At 38.1% G+C, this 23,043-nt stretch overlaps 1 protein-coding gene across 2 annotated transcripts in view; it reads right to left on the bottom strand.

Annotated features, from left to right (window-relative positions):
• Positions 1–1,850: 1,850 nt before the first annotated feature.
• Positions 1,851–23,043, bottom strand: part of FTO (FTO alpha-ketoglutarate dependent dioxygenase) — a 226,398-nt gene continuing 205,205 nt past the window's right edge. For both annotated transcript variants that reach the window (XM_074551224.1, XM_074551225.1), the window contains one exon: positions 1,851–5,263. In XM_074551224.1, coding sequence (XP_074407325.1) covers positions 5,110–5,263 — 154 coding nt within the window. In that variant the 3' untranslated portion in view covers positions 1,851–5,109. The remainder of the gene's footprint in view (positions 5,264–23,043) is intronic.

Raw genomic sequence — 23,043 nt, 5'->3', positions numbered from 1 at the left:
AGAGGCTTTAATGGCTTTTGACAGATTGTTCCACTGATCAAGGGACATGTATGAAAATAACTGCCTACCAAGCCCTGATTTGATTTTAAGAAAAGAAAACTGAAGGTTAATGGTAAACAGAAGTTGATTGTTCACATTTTCACTGAAATAGCTCTATCTGACCTGTTCTTAGAAGCAGAGGAATAAAGGATAATGGGAATCTTATACACCTGACTTTTTACTTTAGCCTGTAATCAAGGGGACTAATCAGACCAAGATGTGTTGGCATGAAAGCAAGTATTTGACGATAGGGAGGGGGAGGAGAACAACTTTTGTGACCAAATTCTTGATCATCACGGACAAGCCCTGTAAAACCAGTGGAGATTTAGAGGATGTAAACCAAAGCATAATACATCCTTTTGGATTATGAATGTTATCTCCTAAGCAACAAGAAGAGAAACAAGAGCTCAAATGATATGTGAAGTGCTCATGCCTAAATATCAGCATTTTAATGTGCTAATTTTATTGGTTATTTCTTGATTTTACATGTTATTCAGCCAGTTCTGTAGCCTTTCTATGTACAGTGTTTTTGTAATTGTATAAATTATCTTCTCTTGTTCAATGAATGCCCTCAGGCTAAGGTGAAGAGGACAGATGAATGTAAATGAAGGTGCAAGCCCAGCCACACTGGAGGTGGAAAGTCAGTTTGGACAGGACAGAGAGCAGAGGTTCTGTTCAGGATTGCCCTGCCTGCACAGCTGGGGTGAGCCAGGACAGGGCAGCATGGGAGTCCTACAGAACACTGAATGCTGGTGGTTTGGCCAGTCCTTCATCACTCCCTAGTAGCTCCCACCCTCTAAAGGCAGATTATTGCAGCCCTGAACTTTTCACTCTTATGTGGAGTGCAGTGGGTGTCTGGTTTTGATGAGGAACCTCATGCAAACAGAATTCTTCTAGTCTAGCACCTTCCCTGTGTCAGATCACTGTCCTGGTGGGACAGGACAGAAGATGAGCTGCAGCACCCTGAATCTCAGATGAGAAGCAGAATGTTTGGAGGTACTCACTCTGTGGAGCTGTAGCAGGACAGAGGTGGGGGCTGAAGATGGGGATGAGAGTTTCTCGTCCCTGTTGCTACAGTGGAACAGCCATTCTTCCCAGCTCTGTAACCTTGGTGTGAGCTGAGAGTGGTCAGATCCCAGCAGAAAGCTGAGGACTGGCTGTCAGGGGCAGGGAGGGGTTTAGGGAGTCAACATTAACTTTGCACCAGGTGGTAACAATTAAGAGAGAGCTCCTGACCTGCACTGTACAAGTTTGAGCTCAATGACTCCCATATGAGTCCAGTTAATGAAGTTGTGGCCTTGAAAAATCACATCCCTTGGGTCTCCTGTGCCTCCCACCCCATCTCCCTGGCCCTGCTCTCAGCCCAGCTTCAACACAAGCCTAAGCCCGGCCTGGTTCAATATCCAACAGCCCAAACTGCACTGCATGGCACAGGACTAATGGAACAGCACTGCTGTAACTGGGAAAGGAGCATTACCAACTCTGAACACACTACAATATTTCAGTCACCTTTCACAATGGATTTTAATAATATTTTGATTTCTGTGCTATGACATGAATGGAATCCCTGAATCTGCCCCTCTGCATTAAGTAGTCCAGCATAACTTTATATTGCATCTTGTACCAATACCAGTGAACCTAAAACCATATTCAGATGATAATAAGAAAACTGATTTGGATATTTGTTATGGTGCATGTTACCCATCCTGCACAGTTTTCAGTCAGTGATTACTCATGGCATTCTTACTTACCCTTTAAATAATCAGAACCTGCTGTAAAGCTTAGAACATAAGTATTATGCCTTTAAAATCTACTGTATTGAGATTAATTTTATTTATTTACATAACCTTTTCAACAGAAGAAAAGACCTATGGGATAAAATATTTTCAAATACATGGATGTGAACAAAGCATTATAAAAACATCTCTAATTACATTGCATAACACAGCAGTTTTCTATCAAATACTTAAAAACAGTCTGTATCTTTCATCCCCCAAATTACAGAAACAATAGAAGTTTTTCATTTTCTGCCAACATTTTCTTTCTATCAGTGTAAAACCAACTCTGTATCAGATTTATAAAAGAAAGCCCTTGCCTTGAGCATTTCATTTGTACTGGTTCCATGTTTAGTCAGTAGCTTTTGTAAAATTGATGAATATTGTCTAAAGGCAAGTGCAGACAGGCAAACAGATCTGTATCTTCTGCAATCCATTTAGCCAGACACACACGTGCAAGTGAACTATTTTACCTCAATTCAGCCCCGGCTGATGAAAAGTAAATGTAAGCAAAATCGTGAACTTCACCATTTTAAAAGAGCCACTGAATTTAATGTCAGAAGTTAATTTATGCTCTCACCTCTTCCTTGAAAAAACTTGACCTTGGTCCTCATGCTTCTAAAGCATCCAGGCTTGGAAAAAATTGCTGTACATAGAACATTAATTAGAGGCTGTGTCTTCCAGCTCTTTCAAAAAGGAAATGGGTTATCTAATGCTGGAATATAAATGGATTGCTAAAGAATCATTGAAACAAGCTAAATTATAACTACTTGAATAACATAAAGAAATCTTCAAAGTATTTGTCAGCTTCTAACACATAATCTAAACACAGCAATAATTTATAGTTGATCTCTCAGTTCTTTTTATATATATTTACCTTTAACTGTGTTCTCCTTTTGGGGTACCCTTTGGCATTACTCTGTGCTTCAAATAGTTCCACCACCTTACTCATGTTATTGCTATCAACTCCTGTGGGCTTTGGAGATATGAAATTTTCTCATACTTCTGCATTCCAACTGAAAACAATCAGGTTATACTGATTTAGATGATGCAAGACTGGAATGCAACACAGAGCCCTAAACCACTTGATTATTGGTATTTTGGCAGTCCTATTCCAAAGGTATTAACTTGTCCATATCATTGCTAACCATGGCTCAGATAAGTGGGATCTGACTGCACTGAGACCAATGCTAGTTCAGCTAAGCCACGACCTTAAACCTTCAAGCATAGGCAAGACCTGGGAACATGTATTCTAAAAATTCTGTTATTACTGCCAGCAGTCTCCTAATAGGTTTGGGATTGTTTTGGTTTGATTTTATTTTTACTGCTGCTGGAAATAATTATTTGCCAATCATTTTTTAATAGCTTTGCCTCCACGTCAGCTACAAACTCCATCATTGATGTGCCTTCTCTCCCCTTTGTGGTGGTCAGATTTCTTTCAATAGTCTGATCCGCATGGATTTCAGCAGTGCTTAATTAAACACAAAGTAATCATAACATAACAGCATAAATAAACAGTCCCCCTAAACATTGTGCTAACACTGTTACAACATTAGCTTGTCTGAATTCATATTGCTCATTTCCAAAGCAATATCTGTTTCTGAGAACTGCCTTTTCAAAAGCAGAATTCCCACATCTTCAGCTAGCTTTTCTCTAAGCGATCTCCAAAGCAAACAGTGTTTAGTGTGGCACTAATCCAAATATGCCACTGGTAAAGCCAGCTTTAACTAGTGCAGGGAAGAGAAAGCTGGCCCATAGCTGTATTAGCAAATGTTATGAAATCTATGGCACAAGAGACAACAGATAAATGAGTGGATCATGGTAATATTATCAAACCTAGTTTAAGTAATACCTTATTCTTCAGAGAGTCTTTACATTCCACAGGATAACGAAAAGTTTTCACAGAAACCCAGGACTATGCTGGAAACACTTGATTCAGGTATTTATACTTTTGCTGGCACAGCTTTACATAAAGTCTTATGAGGCACAACCTCTACTTGATATAATTGTCCTGGCAAAAGCTGGTAGGTGTGGACACAGTTTTATACCACTAAAACTGAATTTTTACTGGCACAGCTTCCTTAGCTCCAGGGAGGTCTGGCATATGTTATACTGTCAAAAGCACAATTTTCAGGAGCACAAGCCTCATCCACACACACAGAACTCTGCCAGTACAGAAGCTGGTGTGTTCTGGGTGAGCTCAGCCTCAGCAGAGACTTTAAACACCACATTAACACAGGAGGCATATTCATTTCTTGGTGGCAATGTCAAACTCTGAGCCTTACTGGCTTCTTTGGTAATACAGCCTGGGTGCTTTTTCACCCTAATGATTTTCTGCTTTTTCTGGCAAAGTTGGACACCAGCCCAACCAGTTCAGATAAAACAGCAATTTACCAAAATAAAATTTTCTATCTCATTCAGGAGCACCCTGTATCATCCCACACAGATTTGTTCTTTCTATAGCATGTTACTACAAAACATCACAAACAGTTTCCTTTTTCACAGTTTTTGGGTTTGTGCTCATAGATCTCACATGATGCTGAAATACCCAATATCACACAATCTAAATCCAGTTTCTCAAAGAACCAAACAACCCAAATGGAAGGTCTTACTTAGGTCCATCACTTCTGTAGGCAATGCACTGGGAAACCTGACCTCAGAGTAGGATTCACAACATGCAGAAACAAAGTAATGGTTAGGAACTGAATTCTGAATTCCAGGGAGCCCAAGAGGTACAGATTCACATCAGAAATCTCTCTTAGGAGTATTCTGTTGCCATGAGGCAAAACAATAAGGAAGTCTTGGGATCTGTGTTAGAATGCTCCTACAGAATTCCTCATCTGAAGAAATGCTCTGTGCAGGCTGTGGAGGCTCCCTCACAGGGAACATTCCAGAACTGTCTGGACACAGTCCAGTGCCTGTGCTCTGGGGAATTCTGCCTGAGCAGGGAGGTTGGACCAGGTGATCCCACTGTGGTCCCTTCCAACCTGCAACATTCTGTGAGTCTGTGATACACAGATACCCCTGGGCTGCAGGGTCAATGGGAATTAGAGTGGAGGAGGAGGGAACTAAAGCTGGTGTTTCAGGTCTTAAAAAACACACACTTCTCTAAATTTGGGGGCTGGTCCTTTTTATTATGAGACAGTAACTAAGCTACTGTGTAAAGACTGGCAAAATCTGCATTGACACATAAAATAACATACAATCAAGAAATCATGGAGCTTAGAAGATTCATGATAACAAAGCTTCTCCCCAGATGACCAGCATCAATAATTCTAGGCTGGAAGGTCGCTTGTTATTCTATCCATTGAACAAGATTTTGTAGATAAGCAATTACTTCTTCTAGATCATATGGCAGAGGCATATTACATTCATCATCATCTGTCCAGAAGGGATGGCATTCTGGTCTCTGGTCCTCTGGCAAGCTCTCTGCTGCGTCTGACTGGCATCTGAAAAGAAAGGTAAGCAGATAAACCACTTAGGTAAAACTGCATCAAGAAAGTGAATACTCAGCAAGGATACATTTGAGCATTAATTTAGAGAGAAAGATGATAAAAAAAAGAAATACGACATCTTCTGACACCAAATGTATTGCACGTTTCCAGTGAAGTTGATTTCTGCTGTAGGCTTTGTATTTTCTATGGGGATTTCTCAAAAAGCCAATCACAGAGAAAACTCAGTTAGTGTTCCTTTATATGGTGAATTATTTTTTCATTATCTCAGCTGTTATTTAAAGTATGTGATTAAATCATTATCAGATTTAAATGTTTGCTGGTTTCCAATGTATTACTAGATTATTGAGAAAGATTAAACTGAATTTACTGCATTAAGGTCAGGGGGGATAGATTAAACAACATTAAAGAAGCCAGACTAGCTTTGTAGATTCTGGAGATTTACAAGTGTATCAACCTGCTTAGCACTGAAAAAGGCAATATAAAAAGAGAAAATTCTATAAAGAAAAATGGAAATGGAGGTTAATAACAACTTCCAATGATGAATGGGTGGGCAAAACTTCAATAAAATTAAATTAAGAAGCTAGTGTATGTTAGTCCCCAGAGAAAATGTTTAAATTACAATGTTTTTTATTAAATGGATTATTCATCAATACTAGTGAAGTCTAATTATAACATTAAACTGAACTGCAGCCTGCAGAGGAAAGTTTTTATAAGTGGCAACCATCACATCTTTAAAGATTAGACAAATACATGCCACATCAAAAACATTGTCACAGCTCAAGGAGGATTTCTTCCCCCCTTTATTCCCTTCCCCTCAAATAATTTGCACATTACTGATTAATTAGTTAATATTTACAATGGGGAAAAAAAGAAAAATGCTGAGAATTACCCTAATTTTGGTACATACTGCAGGTCTATCTAGGTCTTTAAAGAGATAACCAAATTGCAGAAATGCACCTTTATCTCTTATATGACATTTTTAAAAATTTGTCTTTTATAAAGCATATAATTTTTGTAAGAACTTTAAAGCTGTTTTAAACACATATCCACCTTTCACCTCAGTAGAATGAACTCTAACAATACTGACACTCTCAACTTCCTTGTCCACACCATTGACCTTCTGGAAGAGACTGTTGCCAAATGAAAGATGTCTTCTTCTCCTGGGGATTATTAATAGCAGTGTAATCCCCACGAGAAAACATCCTTCAGCTTTACACCCATGTTGGTGGGTGGTTAATTGCTGCACCAGCATCCTGGGCACTCAATCCATCGTACATTACACTGCAAGGACAGTATTAACACAGAGCATTCCAATATATCTTCAGCTCTCCACATCAGCCCCTGATAATAGCATCTGTTAACATGCACTAAGTACTATTATGTAGCACATCACTTCATAAATAATAAGATTAGCCGACCTCAGGGCCCTAGGAAGAGTAATGTGTTTAAATGTTCTCATTATTTATTTAAAACAAGAATTAAAGGAACAGAAGCTACTTGTGACAATCCTCTTAGCATAAATATTAAACTGTTTGCATTGATAAGCTGCACTGTACAGAATAACAGAGGATTTGTTTTGCTGGCTGCTTTATAATAGTTGTTATAGCAAATGCAGTTTAGTGTGTGAGTTCTGAGAGGTACTTAACTGATTGTGCCATCATGTTCTGAAGACATTTTCCAAATTATATAAAGGAACAGGAGAAAATTAATATGCAGGGGAAGCTGAAACTAATTACAGCATAACTCTATAAGGCTTTTAAAAGCTTGCTTTATTTTCTGTCTTGGCACAAAATAATACACTCACTTTGGTGGGTAGTATAAGACACTCCAGTTTAAGCATTTCCATCTTAAAGTGGATAAATTAACCATGTAATGATTATTGCAGATGACAAATCACAAAGCTCAGCCACTAAATACTGCAGGCATGTTATGTGATCTGCAAAACTCAGCTAATAATAATAATGATAAACATTTTCTCTCTCCCACATCTATTAAAAGTTTTCACTGAGAGAAAAGATATATCAACCTTTAGCTTCCTCAGAATTTCAGAGTCCTCTTTTTACCTTTCATGTCTTTTTTTCCCTTGCTTTCTCACACAAACAGATTGACCAACCTCTCCCTCACATGAGGGTGTTTGTGTTGCTGTAAACGAGGTGGCAGTCATGGTGATGCTGTGCCAGGACAGGCCAAGAGCCCCCGCTTGCTGCTTTCCCTTTTGTGTATTTGTACCAGCAGACCACCTTTGCTGAGAGGTCTCCCCACAACCCAGCACGGGCCTGAGCTTCCAGGAGATCAGGCAAAGGGGAAGTTTTAGCCATAGCACACTCCATGGGAGGGACTAGAGGAATGGGAGTGTGTCAGGTCCTCACACTTGCTGTGCCAGTCTGGCGACAGAAATGCACCAGTGTGCTGTAAAAATACAAAAAAGGGAAAGCAGAGCCTCAGCACTCCAAGTTCAGCAATCCCATGGTGCTTTCCTCCTTCTGTTGGACTTCTACAGCTTTGTTCCACACTACCAAGAACAGCAGGGAATGACACATTCTTATCATTTGTCAATCATCTATTTTGACCAAAATTACAACCCCTGTTCCAGATCTGCTGACATCAAAGACAGCTTAAGTTTTTCATATTCAAAGCTATGGGGCTGGTGGTTCTAGGCCGTCACCACTGCACCTGCAGTTCAATAACAAATCCACCTGAATAGCTCCCACAATCTGGAACATGGTTAAAAATGTCCTTTCTCACTCAGAACTAGGGTGCAAAACCCAGACCTTTCTAGATAAGTATATTTCTGATTAATAAAAAAATTCTACAGGAGAAATTGTTCCTACAATGGTCTTTAATTTGTAGCAGTGGAACAGAGCTGAAGATCTTGCCAAAAGCAGACCAACATTTTAAACTGAAGCAGAACAATCAAATGCATCTAAATGATTGCACAGAATGATTTAAAATTCTTTGTATCTGACAGTTAAAATGAGTTAGCAACCATAACTCCTGATTAAAAAAAACTAAAAGAGGTTGCAAACATTGAGCTGTGGCGGTAGTGGGAAAGTATGAAGAGTTACAATATTTTAAGTTAATGAAAATATTCCATATCAATTTAAAACTGTAATTTGAGTTACTACAGTCAAAACTCCAAAAGAAAATAGAACTAATCTCTGCATATTATTTGTAAGAATTATTAAAGAGTGGAAATCACACAAACTTTGAAATACAGAATAGATTCCTTCAATACTTTATCTGCAGCAGGAGAACAGGAAAACTGCTGTGATATATTTCAGAGCAATTTAGCTGCAACACTTTGACAGTAAGTGTTCAATAACATATTATAGAAAGAATTGTTTGTTTATAGAATGCACAAAACTCCACGGTCCCTACTTTCTTACTGAAACAATCAAGACTTGTGACAGTTTCAATTTCAAAAGCCCATTTTTAGTTACTGTTGAAGAGCATGTTCTCACTAGTTCTGCCCTCTAAAGTTCTCAGATTTTTCATAACCTTTTTGTCTGTTTTTTACAAACGGACTTTGCTCATTAATATTTATTAAGATTTATTAATATGTTCAACTAAGTGATGACAAGCATTTGTATGACTGTTTGACTATTTGCATAACAGCAGATGATGCTTTCCCTGGAAGGTTACTAGTTTCTCCCTGGGCAAGGGTGCATCCCCTGAGCAGACACTTGCCTGGTCATGGTTCCCTGGGCTGCACTGATTTTTGATGATCAGGGTGCCATCTACATTAGAGGACACTGATCACAATGCTAAAATTAACCAAGCTAGCTAAAGCGTGTGTTAATTATGAGTATGCAAGCAGTCAATAAAAGGTTAATGCAAAAGTCAAGGGATAAATTTATTTCAGTATTGCATCACTCTACTGACTAAATGACTAACATTATGCTTTGTTTTTAATCGATATATTTTACAGTAATGCGTGAGTCATTGATTTGAAAAAATGTCTTTTTTCTAACAGTTAAGTTTTGCAACTACTAAGCATCAAGTGTCAATATACTTAAACCACCCTTTCTCCAGAGCAGATACCTTTTTTTTCCATTGTCAGGAATAGGAATGCAGAGAAGGCAAGAGGCAGCCTCAAGTTCTGCATGATTAATGCAAGTGATTAATGCAAATAAGAATTATTACCCAGGAACCCAAACAAGGTACTGTGAATTAGAGTCCCTGGATTCCCTTGCACTGTTTGTCTGCTCCACAGGAGCGCAGTCAAATCAGATCGATAGGGGTCAATCAGTGGCTCAGACTGCACAGGCATGCTGGGAGTGAGGAGAGGATACAAACAGCCCTGTTTCTGAGATGGTGCTAATTCAGTTACCTGTGCCCAGCAGCTCAAAAACCAATGGAGATGGGATGGAAATTCATAGGGTAAGATGAGGAAAATGGGTCTGGCTGATTTCCCCATGCACTGACATGGTCAGAAAGGGAGGATGGGACATTTGCCCTGCAGGTACAAAAGCACACATTCACCCACACCTGCTTAGTCCAGCACTCCTGAAATTTTATGTTTTATATGGGGAGCTATTTTCTCCTTCTATTCATGCTGGAAAAAAAGGTGTTACTGTACTTTTATTCAAAACTTCATTCAAAATAATGGCCCAGGCAAAAAAAATCCCATTTGGATCACTTTACTAAGACAAATGCACTCCTGAAACCCAGACTGACATCCCTTAAAATGGCACAGCTCTGCTAACATGGGGGCCTCCTGTTCTGAGTAAGAGGAACAGCAGCAACTTCTTCAGACACCATCTTCCACTCTTAAAACCCACAATGACTTTGCACATATGGCTCTGATCAAATATGGGTTATTAATGTTACACCACAAAGCTCTGCTGTGGAACACAAATCCTACTAGGACAGGTATCTGGGACATAGAGATTTGCTTTAGGTTTGGATTGTTTCATACTCATCCCTCAAACATGGAAAATTATTGTGTAAACTATGTGTAGTTACTCTGACTTCAGTGTCAGGACAATCCCGTGTCATTTCAAGACACTCTTAGCTGCCAGAGCACACACAAGACAGAAAGCACTCCAGCTTGGATCACCTGTATCCAAGCGAAACCAGGCCTGTGCTCTCCCAGAGCTTTTTCTGGAGAACTAATACAAAACATGACAGCTACATTAGGAGCTGGAACTTAACTTGCTTATAGTCAAAAAATATTGAAAGCTTGACTTCTGATTTATCTTATTTTAGAAAAAATTAGCATATATAGAATCAGTGTTTCAGTTGGAACTTCATCAAAGGTGTTTTGAAGGGTGTTTGGAAAACGGGTTGACTAATGCTCCATCACGACACAGTGTTAGGGTGGAATACTTTCTGACCTCTTTGTTTAAACTCTGTAAAACATAAGGAAGCTAATAATTAAAAATCCTTCATTTGATATTAACCTTTTTAGTTTGCATCCTAAAGACTATTTTCTGAGAAAACAGAGGATGGAGAAAATACAAATATACTGAAATACCATTTTTATATGAGTACATCACCAACAAAATTTGAATTTTTCATGCCCAAACTGACATTTTGACAGTTATTGAGTCCAATCTAGAGAAGAGATTTTCTTAGTTTTTTTCATTAACCAATCAGAAAATTGCCAACTTTGACAGAAACAGTTTCTTTCAGTTGTTCCCTGCTTGCCCCTCCTGTGACTTTGCACAAGTAAAACCTTCCCAGGTTTACCTTTTAAGGATAAAAAAACCCCAAATTAAATCAATATTTGACTTTGTAAACTAGATTTTAGAAGTGCTGGTCCCAAATAGGCAGTGAAATGAAGTGGCCAGATGGAAAGAGAGCAGTGCTTCATTCTTTTGGACATCTAATCCCCAGTGCATTCCCAAGAAGTCTGTCCCATTTACAATAAGTCATCACTGATGTTCTTTCATGTGCTGCAACTACAGTGTGCCCAGCCATAAATAATGGCTGAGACCAGGACTGCATTTAGAGAAGGGACAAAAAGAGTTTGTTTCCAGATAAGAAACTTGAAGAGAAAATGCCAGTTTTAGGAAAGGGATAGAGGCAACATCAGTTAAATATTTATCTAATAAAAAAAAAAAAAAGTATCAGCTTCACAAAGATGCAAGAACAAATACATTTCTTTCAAAGGCTGATAATGGCTCATGGCCCTGGTGCTTTTGGCCCTTGCCACAGAACCAACATTTCCAGTCACTGACTCAAGAGCTTTACCTTCAAAATAAACCATTCCATTGGAAAGGAGGACACTGCTGGAATATCCTGAGGCATCACTGGTGACAAAGTGGGCTGAAAACAGCCACCCTTGTGTGCACTTTGACAAAGTGAATCTATAGCAGAATCCATCTTTACACTGGCCTGCAGAGTGCATTTTGCTGTTCCACAGAAAAGCAGGGCAGAGATCAATGAACCTGACACTAAACAGGGTGAAACAGCAGTTCCTTCAGCTTGAAAATGTCAGAGTTTCTATTATTACTCAAATAGTAAACCAGGTGAATATGAGAAAAACCCTCCAGATGTTGAAATGAAAGCAACCAACGCACTGGTGGAGTCCAACCAAAAGACTTTTTAAATGGTTCACCAATGTGCTTCACATGCATTTGCAGAAAGAAATGAAACTCAAAATCATTTAAAAAACCCATTTTGCTTTGTCTTAACTGTAAAGAACTTAAAATACTTTCCCTCCACAATATTAATTAAAATCTGTCAAAATGTACATCACTCTTTCTAAAATATTTAGGTCAGAAACTAAGGAAAAGGATAAAGGTTTGTTTCAGCTACACAGTGGGGATTGTAAAGCCCTGAGATCTCCAAAACATTCCAGCTCTGGGTGGAGAGAATGAAAGAAAAGAGGAAACAAGACTTTCCTTTCTCCAAGACAGTAATCTCTACTGTGGGGTAATAAATAAACAGAAATCCACCTGACTTGTGATGAGTTTATCAGTGACCTTCCTCACCATGCCCACCAGCTCTCCCCTATAAAGGGCAATACCTAAGGAAATGGCCCTGCAGCACAGAATGGTCCTGGCATCTATGTATGATGTGAATTTGACTTCCCCAGACACAGCTTTTCCCCTCCTTTGTGTCCAACAGGCCCAGAAACTGCCCGTGAGAAAATCAGTGCACCTCCTATTCCCACAGGAGAATGTCTGTGTGGGGCAGCCTCAATTCCATGTTTGTTTGATTTTTTAATTAAGAAACATCACTGCTCGCTATAAAGTGTAGGGGGTAGGGAAATCCCCCAGAGAAACACTGAATAAATAACATGGCATTTGCTGAAAGATGAAGTTTAATCCAATTTAACTTATAGGTTTAAAAATTGTTCCCTTTCAGTGCTGTTTCTCAGATGCTTTTGTCTCCTGTTTTTAGAATAATATGTATACAAGGAATGTACCCTGACTGTATGAGAAGCACGTTTATACATATTTATATGCACACCCCTTCACACCAATACTTGCAAAAAATCCCATTAGTCCAGAAGAGACAGCATTTAGGAGGAAATTTTCAGCACCACAGACATAGATTTAGTTACATACTTTTCATGATCAGCAATGGGAAGGGAGTTATTCCCACCGTGTTAAGAATATTTGGCTTTGACTTCAAACAACGTACAAATATATCAACCTCAATATAATTTATATTCTCTCAGAAGGAACCTAAAATTCTCTAAGCCTTTGCTGAGACATCTGATGTTCCAGTCCCCTCTGCTGCACTGTATGATAGGCTGTTTCATTTCACTTGCAATCCTTACTTGCCTATGATTTTTTCAGACAAAGAAACAAAATGTCGGCTATATGCTGAGTATAAACACAGCTGACTTGTTTTCCCCAAAGTATCGATTTTATGCACTTTTAAAATAACTATTTTCATTCTGTTTGCATAATCAGCTGGGGCATTGTTCCTCTACATTTGCAGAAACACAGATGGAATTGCTGATTTGGAGCCTTTGGAGAGATTTTATAGTATTCTCCAGAATCTAAGCTTCTATTAAAATAAGGTTTCAAGCACTTCTGGTTGTGAAGATAGCCTGGACAATGTAATTTGATGCATGGTTATCTTGTTGAGTCCACAACCAGACAGACAGACGCAATAGCACCAAGGGAGCTGTGAATTTCCCCCACTTATTTTATTGGGTGTTTACTTGGGGCCAGATGCTCCCCTCTGCTGTGCAGAACAGCGTTAAATGACTGAAAAAAGAGAGAAAAAGGAAATGGAAATAAAAACCAGCAAAGAGGAGAAAAGGAAATCCCCACAGCCCACTTCCCAGGGGGCTGCAGATGCCCTCCCTTGCCAGTATTAGACTGCTGGAAGATCTGGGGCCAAGCCATGCACATGGCACATTTCTTTGAAAGACACTCTGTTTTCCAAAAGAATGCCATCTGAGAAGTTAATGATGCTTCCAACATCATTTAATCTTTCACTTTATCTTTTGTATTCTTTCTATGTTAAAGTCATACAGATAAGCAAAAATATAAACATAGGAACTTTTAAAATGACATGGAAGGAGGATGGCCTTCCCATTTAATGACACCTCATTTAAAATAAGCAATCCCATTTTCCAAAGAACTTAAGGATGTGGAGGTTCTGCCCTTCTGCAAGAAAGCTAAAACATTTTCCTTGTTGAGTGTATGTTTTTCCATAAGGCACCTTTTCATGTTAATAAAAATCAACTGCTGTATGACAAATCCCTGTTATATAAGGAAAGTAAAATCAAAGGAAACATGACTGAATGCAACTAACAGCAGCCACCTTGCTTGATCCTTAAATCAGTCTGGAGAGAAAGGGTCTGTATCTTAGCATCAAAGCCATGTAATCCTTCCTGCACCTCTCCTGCTGGCTGCAAATGCAACCCACCCCCAAAATCCCCCAATTTCCAAAGCAAGGGTGACCCACAAGGGCCAGCACTTGGGAGCTGAATGCAACTGCAGACCTTAGATGTTTGTAGTAAGCACTGTGCAAGGACTCCAAGTGTGATTTTACACTGAACAGTCCTTTGTGCTGTATGGCCCATAAGGGAGGGTGACATCAAATGGAGATCCTGCCCCAAAAACCACCTGGATCCTCTCAGACTCTTCCTAAGATGCACCACTCGCCTGCTTTGCTCCATTTCAGTGAATTCGCACATTTCAGTAGCCAAAAGGAAGCTATGCTAGAGGGATAATAAACACCAAACAGCTCCAAGACTCCTTCAAGACTGAAATTAAAATCTTGTTTATCACTATAACCTGGGGCATAAAGCATAAATACATGTATTTACATACAGGCATCTCTCTCTTTATACATATATATATATATATATATAGATATACACACACATATATATACTCACACACATATAAGAGTGGCTTAAACCACATCTTCTATCAAGAGCTATGGCCTTGAACTCCTAAGAGGCTTAGGAAACAAAGAAACAAACAAAACTAAAGGTTTATTGTGCTGCAGAAAGACATTGTCTTCCCTGTGTTGTGCACCTTGGCTGTAGCCTGCAACCAGAATGTTTATAACATATATTGGAACTCCTACTGTAAGAGCAATGCAATCCTGTGGGCTAAAACACAGTTTCTTTAAGGTCAACATGAGGTGAAATGGATGCAGGAGGGAACAAATAATAAGGAAATGAGAAAACAGATACAAGAAAGGCACAAAGGTCCAAGAAGAGTTAGGAGTTTAGGAATACAAAAAGAAAGCATCATGGAACTAATCACATTTCAACCACTGCAGAATTTCTCCATGGCTGCTGCTTTATTCAGTGATATTTTGTGGATAAATCACTATAAAAATATGCTACCAAAAAAGAAATTCCAGTGCTGGCAGACAAATAGACTTGATATCCCAGGAAATGCTGCAGTATGTCCACCCACAAATAAAAATAATATGGCAACAATATGCTCAACAAGCTGCTTCTCTACGAGTGGAGTCAATCTTTCTGACTACCAAGCAAGACATCAGAATTTTTTCTATTACCCTTTGGATTTCAAATAACTGGAAACATTATATAGAGATTTGAAATATCCTTTTCTACTTTCACTTGTAAATAATTATCATTGCCCAAATACGAAGTTAAGAAATATATTTCTTTACTTACTTTCAAGTTCAGCATCACTTCAAAATTTTTGAATCAAGGTAATTCTGCAATATTTTTTAAGACCAACTAAAATTCCAGTATAGACTGGATGATGATTTAAGTACTAGAATATGCTTTAGTTTATGGAATATGATTGCATTCAATCAATTTAAACACAAGACAAAGTACATGCATTCACTTTTTTGGCCTGCATTCACAGCCATTATTTTCAGATGTACTTACAAAAAGTGAAAGATTCTGATCTATAACATCCTATCAGTGGCCTTGAATTCTCTCAGCACCATGAACACCTATTCACCCTAGTGAGCTCCAAAATGCTACCAGCAGGCAAAACCTAAAGTGTCGATTGCAACAAATGCATACAGCTCTTCATCTTACTTCTGCATTGAAAGATCTCTCTGACTGCAATATCAATGACTTTAAACCACAGACTAAGACTTTAGACCTTCTGGTGGTGCCAACTCACTTGTTTTATATGCTATGATATATAGTCCTGGCTTTGAGCTCTCTCTATCACTACTGATGCTTTTGATGCTTTGTTCTCTTTTTCACTTTAGGATGGAAAATAACAAATAATGCTGAGTTCTCTTCTTGCTCTTGAATTCTTCTGATGTCTATCTTCAGAACTCTTCTAACATCCAATTTATGTCATTCTTTTTCTTTCTTATGCTGTGAATTTGAAACGAAAGGAGGTAACATAATATCCTAAGATCTATGGGCGACTGAAATGGCCTTCAGAGTAAACTTGAGAGTTATTCACAGAACTATCCTGCCTCCACAGAAAGTAAAAAATTGTTTCTCAACAGATAATGCAACTACTCCTGAAATTCTTCTTGAAGTTATTGCCACAGGGAACAGTCCGATCATAATAAAGTATATGCTGCTAATGCCTTATGAGTAGTTCAGATGGGTTATTTTGTTAGTATTTGAAAGGCACAATTCAAATTCATTTATGTCCTTTCCCTTGACTTATTCTTTACCATGAAACGGCAACAAAACCCAAAGTTTGCTAAGAAGAGAGGCGAACATCCGCTCTGCTGATTGACCTGCAAGGCTACCCATGTTATTTTATCATATAATTCCTCCTAAAACACCACATCAGAATTCCAAAGACCTCTTATCTTAGTTAATTAAAGACCTGATTCCATCATCTCTCAGTTCTCAGCAAAATGCATAGCTACACATGCAAATCTCATTTAGCTCAGTGGAACTTTCAAACACATTTTGGGTTCAGCACAGGTTAGAAAGCTTCACTGTGCAGGGGCTGGGAGGTGATCCCTGCATTGCTGCCATGCACATACACAGGATTTTCTGCAACCTCTCTTAAGGACCCAAGGCAGCCATCCTGTCCCTGACCCAATGTCTCTCTCTGCATTTAGTCTCCAGTCCCTGTGCTGCACTGAACAATCGAACTCATGGACAAAAATTCATGGGCAATACCTGAATAATGCTGGACTTCAGTAACCTACCAGAGGAACTTCCAGGGCTTTCTGTCAAGTGACCTACATTACACTGTCAGGTTCCAATTCTGTGGATAATTGTGTAATTTTTTGATGCCAAGGAAACAGAAATCTTTTGTTGTTGGGTGCCATTTACTGTCCATCCCTCTATATTTTGTGCAAATTCATGAAAAATCAAGACGTATCACAGAAAGTATCCATTTCACAGCTCTCACAAGAGACCTACTGTTTTGCCTTCCTTTGCTCTGTGTCTGCTAAAGAACAGTTACTTAAACTTTATGATTTTGGCCTTCTATATGCTTTATTTTGTCTAGGAATGTTGTATTTCAGACTCCATTTTTCCTAGCTTATAGGTTGCCAGCTGAGCTTCCTTATGATGAACTGCTGATGAAATTTTTTCTCTTCCTGTTACAAGGAACATTGCTTCCCTGAGTATGCAACTGGCCCAATCTCCCTCCTATGCTGTTTGCTATTTCAAATAATATTGTGATCACAACAATCTACTATACAATGTGCTCACCTCTTTCTCTGCTGAAATGCTATTACTCCAGCCTGTCATAATGCCAAGAAATGAATGCAGACTTTAAGGGTTTTGGCAGTTAGAGATGTTCATGTCTGGCCTATGTTGGGCAATTAACTTGGACCAGACTGATGAACTCTGTGACCCAAAAAAGCTGATTTGAATTCTGGAAATTTTAGACTGTTAGAGTGCTACTATCATGGCAAGGGAGATGGAGTGCTCCTGGGATCTACAGGCTCTGCAGCAGATCAACAAGCAATAGAAAATCTGGTACAGCACTCATTTGACAGATAACATGAATATATAAAGCATGACAAACAGTGCTTTTCAGGAAAAACAAATATTGATGGACAAACAAAATGAGAGTAACAAGGAATAGCCTTGTTTCCAGACTTTTAGAAGTAGGTTGAAGAAAACAGAGAAAAGAGACTGTGGAGGCAGGTGAAAAACACATGATAATGATATATTCAATTTGCTACACTTATCAGATTTAAAACTAATAGATTGAAGGAAAGTGTCTTATATGGAAGAGCTCTCTTGTCTAGCAGTGGAGGCTGAAATTTAAAAAAGAACCCAGAGAAATTTGAATATGCCTGTTTTTTACAGTGGAGTCAATCACATGCTGGGAAAAACTGTTAAAGAAAAAGAACATTCCTAATTTCTGACATCTTCAAATCAAGAAAAGATTCCTGCTTGGAAATCATGCATTTACACAGCTAGCACAGGCATAAAGGAACAGTAGCTTGTGATAGAAGTCAAAACAACTGACATACAAATCCCAAATACAACGATGCTCAAACTTTTAGATATCCATTCTTCCATGAGCTTACTTTGAATAAGACTTTCAAAGCTCCTTGTAATAGATCTTGCTATAAAAGTATATATTCTAAGTGGGAAAGGTACTCCAGGAGAATGAAAGAAGACAGAAGAGTTCTCTTTTCAAAGCCCCAAAAGAATCAGTTTAGTCTTTGAACCCAGCACCACCATGGAGAGAAAAACCCTTATGCAAGTGAAAAAAACCTTTTAGGAAGCATCATATTCCCCATTCCCTTGCAGCTGTTATAGACAGGTATAAGTCTAATGTTTAATATACATAGGTTTAACTAAAAAGAGAATTGGCCAAAAGGTATGTACACACACATAAATTTAATTAATATTACATTTTGTGATGCAATGTATGAAAAAAAAGAAATATATGAATATATAACTAAGCAGCATGTTTATATCTTCATTTACCTATTTTCTCTAAAGATATCAGAGAATCACCAAAAATACAAGGTCACATTGGATCAAAGGACATCATCTTGCTTGTTCAGAATGTCATTATGGAAGAAGCAGGAAAAGCAGCTGTATTACAAGTTGCCTTTCCAGCTCTCACAAGCAAACTATTAATGGAGAAAGCCAGTCCTTGATGGTACATTACAGCACCAAGGTCACCTGGGAAGCCAGAAAGCCTCCCTGGCTACCCACAAGACCAACTTGATTATCCCAGTAACCTTCTGCCCTTGCCAGGGGACTGATGGAAAACCAGTTTTTCAGGAGGCTCTGACCTGGTGGTCAGACTCTTTAGATGAAGTTACACAGAGGAAGTGCCTGAGATTCACCTGCAGCAGCAGGGCACACTCACTGCTGTCTGCTGGAATTACCAGGAGCACTATAATCACGTTGATAATCACACATTATCTAAACATGAAGACAGCCTAAACTCAGAATCCATGTCAGGACTTCTGTCAGCTAAACAGGAGCATAACTTTGGCACAGAAACCAGGGAGGAAGTGTTCCTGGAAATAACCTGTAAATAACATGCCAAACACTTCAAAGCATTGTCTTTACAGTACAGACTAAACCCATGCTTTCAATATGTGGCTAAATTACAAACTCTGTGTGTTTTCCCTGTATTGAATCCTCTCTCATATTCCCATGAAAGCAAGAAGCAGTTTAACTTATTAAAATATAATTAGCTCACTACAGAAAACAAATTACACATATAATATAAAATGTATTAGAACCCAGTGCAGTTTCCTTCTTTATTATTCCTTCTTTCCTTTATTATGATTGAGCAATCAGCTGCATTAGGAGATGATTGAATGGTCAATAGAATGGTCACTGCTGGTGACCATTTCACTGCATCAACAACTGCTTACTGCAAACTTGCAGACTGCCAGAGCCTCAGAAGTGAAGGTGATATGGAAAAGAGGGGGGAATCTCTAGGTTGTAACCAGTTCTTCCACACCAATATTTGGATTTAGATTCTCTTTATTACATCCCATAGCGAATAATGAGGTTTTTCTGTATTTACCAAAAGCTCTTTGAAGATATTTTGTTTGTCATCAATCTATGAAAAGCCCTTTGAAGTTCTTCCTATGTTGGTCATGGTAAAAATATGGTATTTTCACCATAATTGTCTCAGTAGAATTCTAAAAATTTAGGCACAAACAATGAATAAATGGATGTGGTTTATTTTATGAGTTTTGGGGCTTTATTTGTGGGAAAGAAACGAATACTGGATAACGGTGAGAGCACACACATCCTTTTATGGACTTTCTGTGTAACTTCTGACTGTCCCCAAATTTTAATAGGATCTGGGACATCTCATTTAACTTTATGGTGCTGCAGTGCTCTAAGCTGTAAAGAATAAACAGCTCCATATCAATAACTGATTAGAGGATTATGATTAGTTATGTTTAATTTTTTGGCTTTCTGTTCTTTAAAGCAGTCTGCACTTTAAAGAGTTCACTGGATGCACCTCTAAAGATAAACCAGCTGTGAGTTCAGGAAATCAGAACCTATATGAAAATGTCATTAATGTTACTTATGGAGTTTATAAATGTTTTATCTGTAATAGTTAAAGCTGTCACCTGAAAGGAAATGCAGTTTTTCACATTCCTATAAATTCTTTTATTTAAAGCCCTATACAATTAATTTAAAGTTCTAATTACATACAAAAAAGGGAACTTATTTCAGTTTTATTCTGAAACAGTATAAAATCAGGACAGCTTTTAATTTGGGTAATTAAAAAATTTATTTCTGAAAATTAGTAATTTTGAGCATTCACATAAGCACAGACATAATTTATGAAATAATTCCTCTTATTTCATAATTACTATGGATATAAAAAGGGCATTTCTCTGACAAAGGCTAGAATAACTGAAGTAATACACACAATTTGCTCTAATTCTCTGCAAAGTTGAAGTGAATCAACAGCTTTATATATATCTCTATGCCTTTTAAAAATAATTTTTTCTATTTCCAGGACAGCTTTCTTGCATTATTCTCCACAGTATTTAACTGGGTTTTATTCAAGGAATTCCTTAAAACCTGTACACCCAACTTTAAATTTACCAAATGTTGTAGTTAAAGCATATCAACTGCTCCAGTAGACAGTATTTACCTGCAAGCTCATCTCCTTCTAGGACATATTTAACTACTTTCTGTGCCCCCATCACTGCTCCATCCAAACACCAAACCCCTTCTGGTGTCACAATAACGTGCTCTCAATGCAGAGAAAACAGCACCTGAACTAGTGAGGAAAAAAATAAAAATCCTATGCACACTGTACTTTCTGAAAAAGAACTTCTTTAACTTATTTTAAATCATTTATAATGTTTCCACTTATCCACAGTCTCTTCTGGCGAGAACGAGCACAGTGACACCACATTATCTATCTGAGCTACTCACAGGCACAGTTTTGATTCGTAGCATGATGTAAAGGATGTTTACAGCAATTGGCCAATCATCTTAAATTCAAATATACCAGTCTAAAGTATTTCTGAGAATTTATCACATAATATTTTATGTATATGAATCTCTGTTTAATCTTTTCCATTATACTTTTTATTTGCATTGAAAGGGTCTGATTTCTACATTAGGAACAAAAACTACTCTGAAATGTGATCATTTTGCAGGTAATATATAATCATATTTCAGATTTACATTTCCTAGAAGGGAAGAGATGCAGAGTCCAAATTTCATGCTTGTTCTACACTGCCTCAATCTAACTGATTTATCTTCAAACATTTCTATCAGTTTTACATCAGCATAATTGAATAGTTTAATGGTCAGTCTTATTTACAGCTAAAGAAAGAAGTGAGCCCACAGCATTTCTTTTCATGAGGCAAACACTTTGTCAAAGGATTCATTAAAAGTTCATACTTTCAACTCCACATGTGTTTATGCAGATGCATGACACATACATTTTAAACAGTTATGCAGATGACAAGAACTGATGCCATTTAATCTGGGTTAAGAATAACTGATGCCATTTAATCTGGGTTGAGTTTTTAACCCCCCAAAAGGCAAGGACATGTGGACTGTTTAATGCAGTCTCATCAGAGTACAGCATGATCTCGACTTATAAGAAATTTCAATTAGTTATTCATTGCTTTCAGGTACTGTAGCCACTCTAGCAATTCCACTTTAATTCCATCTGACTTCAATTGTGTTCAAATTATAGTAAAAAGGAAGAAGACAACAAGCTGTAAATATGAAAAGAGACAGAAAATCATTGAGAATCATGCCTTTATGAATATTTGATGAAGAAAGGTTAGATCTACTGCTGGTAAATTACTAGAAATTATGTCCATCATGTGACTCTGTCAGCAAAGGTTAATACAAATAGGTTTGGATTTAGTTGAGATGACAAGGAGGATTAAAAAAGATTTGTCCTGTCCTTGCTGCAATTAGTTTTTCTCCTATTATTATTGTAACAGAGTTTATTGTTAGGATTATGGTAACAGAACTCCCGCTCAATGAAATCATTTTGTTTTTCATAATACTGTGCCACTTTTGCAATAAATTTTTCATCTCCCCTAATCTACCTCTTTATTGTGCATTTGCTGAAGTGGAGATGCAATCATTAACCCATTTCTTGCTGTATTAAGTCTCACTTTGACTGAAGGGGAGTTTTGGATGCCTTCCCATGGGCTGCACTCCTGCCCTTCTCCACTGCAGGGCAGGGAGGAGGTGGAGATAAGGTGAGACATCACACAAGACCCTTTAGACAAAACTGGTGATGATATCTGATCTCGTCTGCACTAACAGCTCTTCTGAGCTAGTGGTGATGGAGAACGGGAAACCTGGAAGCTGTTACTGTACATGCATGCACACACACAAAAAAAAAAGATGTCAAAAATGTCACCCTTCCTCTTACATTGTAACCAATTCATAGCACAAGCTAAGATAGATTGAAAACTTTATATTTTCTATAGAAAGAAGCTGTTCATAAAATTATCAAGCAACTATGCAAAAGAAATCAGAAGCTTAAGCAAAGTTAAGTTTCCTACCAAGATGCATTGCAAATTTTAGCTTACATTGAAATGTTACATTTGGTCCTGTTTGCTCTATATTGCTTTAAATACAACATTTTGCTCCTCTAGAGTTGGTAGCTTCTTTGTCCTCTTTTCAGTGTGAATACACACTTTTAAGAATCCATGGGAAGCAGAAATTTAATTCACCACTTTCTATGCCTGATGTAAATAAAACTTTCTGTGTAATTCTTCTGATAAAAACATAAATTAAAACTCCAGAAGTACACAGTATATTTGAAGGGTACACAGAATTGCCAGAAAGTGTTAAAAGTGGCTAGTAAATGACTAATTGGAATTGTCATGTGCAGCACAATTGATGGCAGGCAGTCATCCTTTGCTGGTGTCCACTGAGAGTTACAGATACTTCTTCCACACTTAACACCACGTGAAAGAAAGGAATTTAACACATCAGGAAGCTCGCT

The sequence above is a fragment of the Zonotrichia albicollis genome, chromosome 13 (assembly GCF_047830755.1).
Source record: "Zonotrichia albicollis isolate bZonAlb1 chromosome 13, bZonAlb1.hap1, whole genome shotgun sequence".
Taxonomy (NCBI): Eukaryota; Metazoa; Chordata; class Aves; order Passeriformes; family Passerellidae; genus Zonotrichia; species Zonotrichia albicollis.
This window is presented reverse-complemented; position numbering and strand designations above follow the sequence as displayed.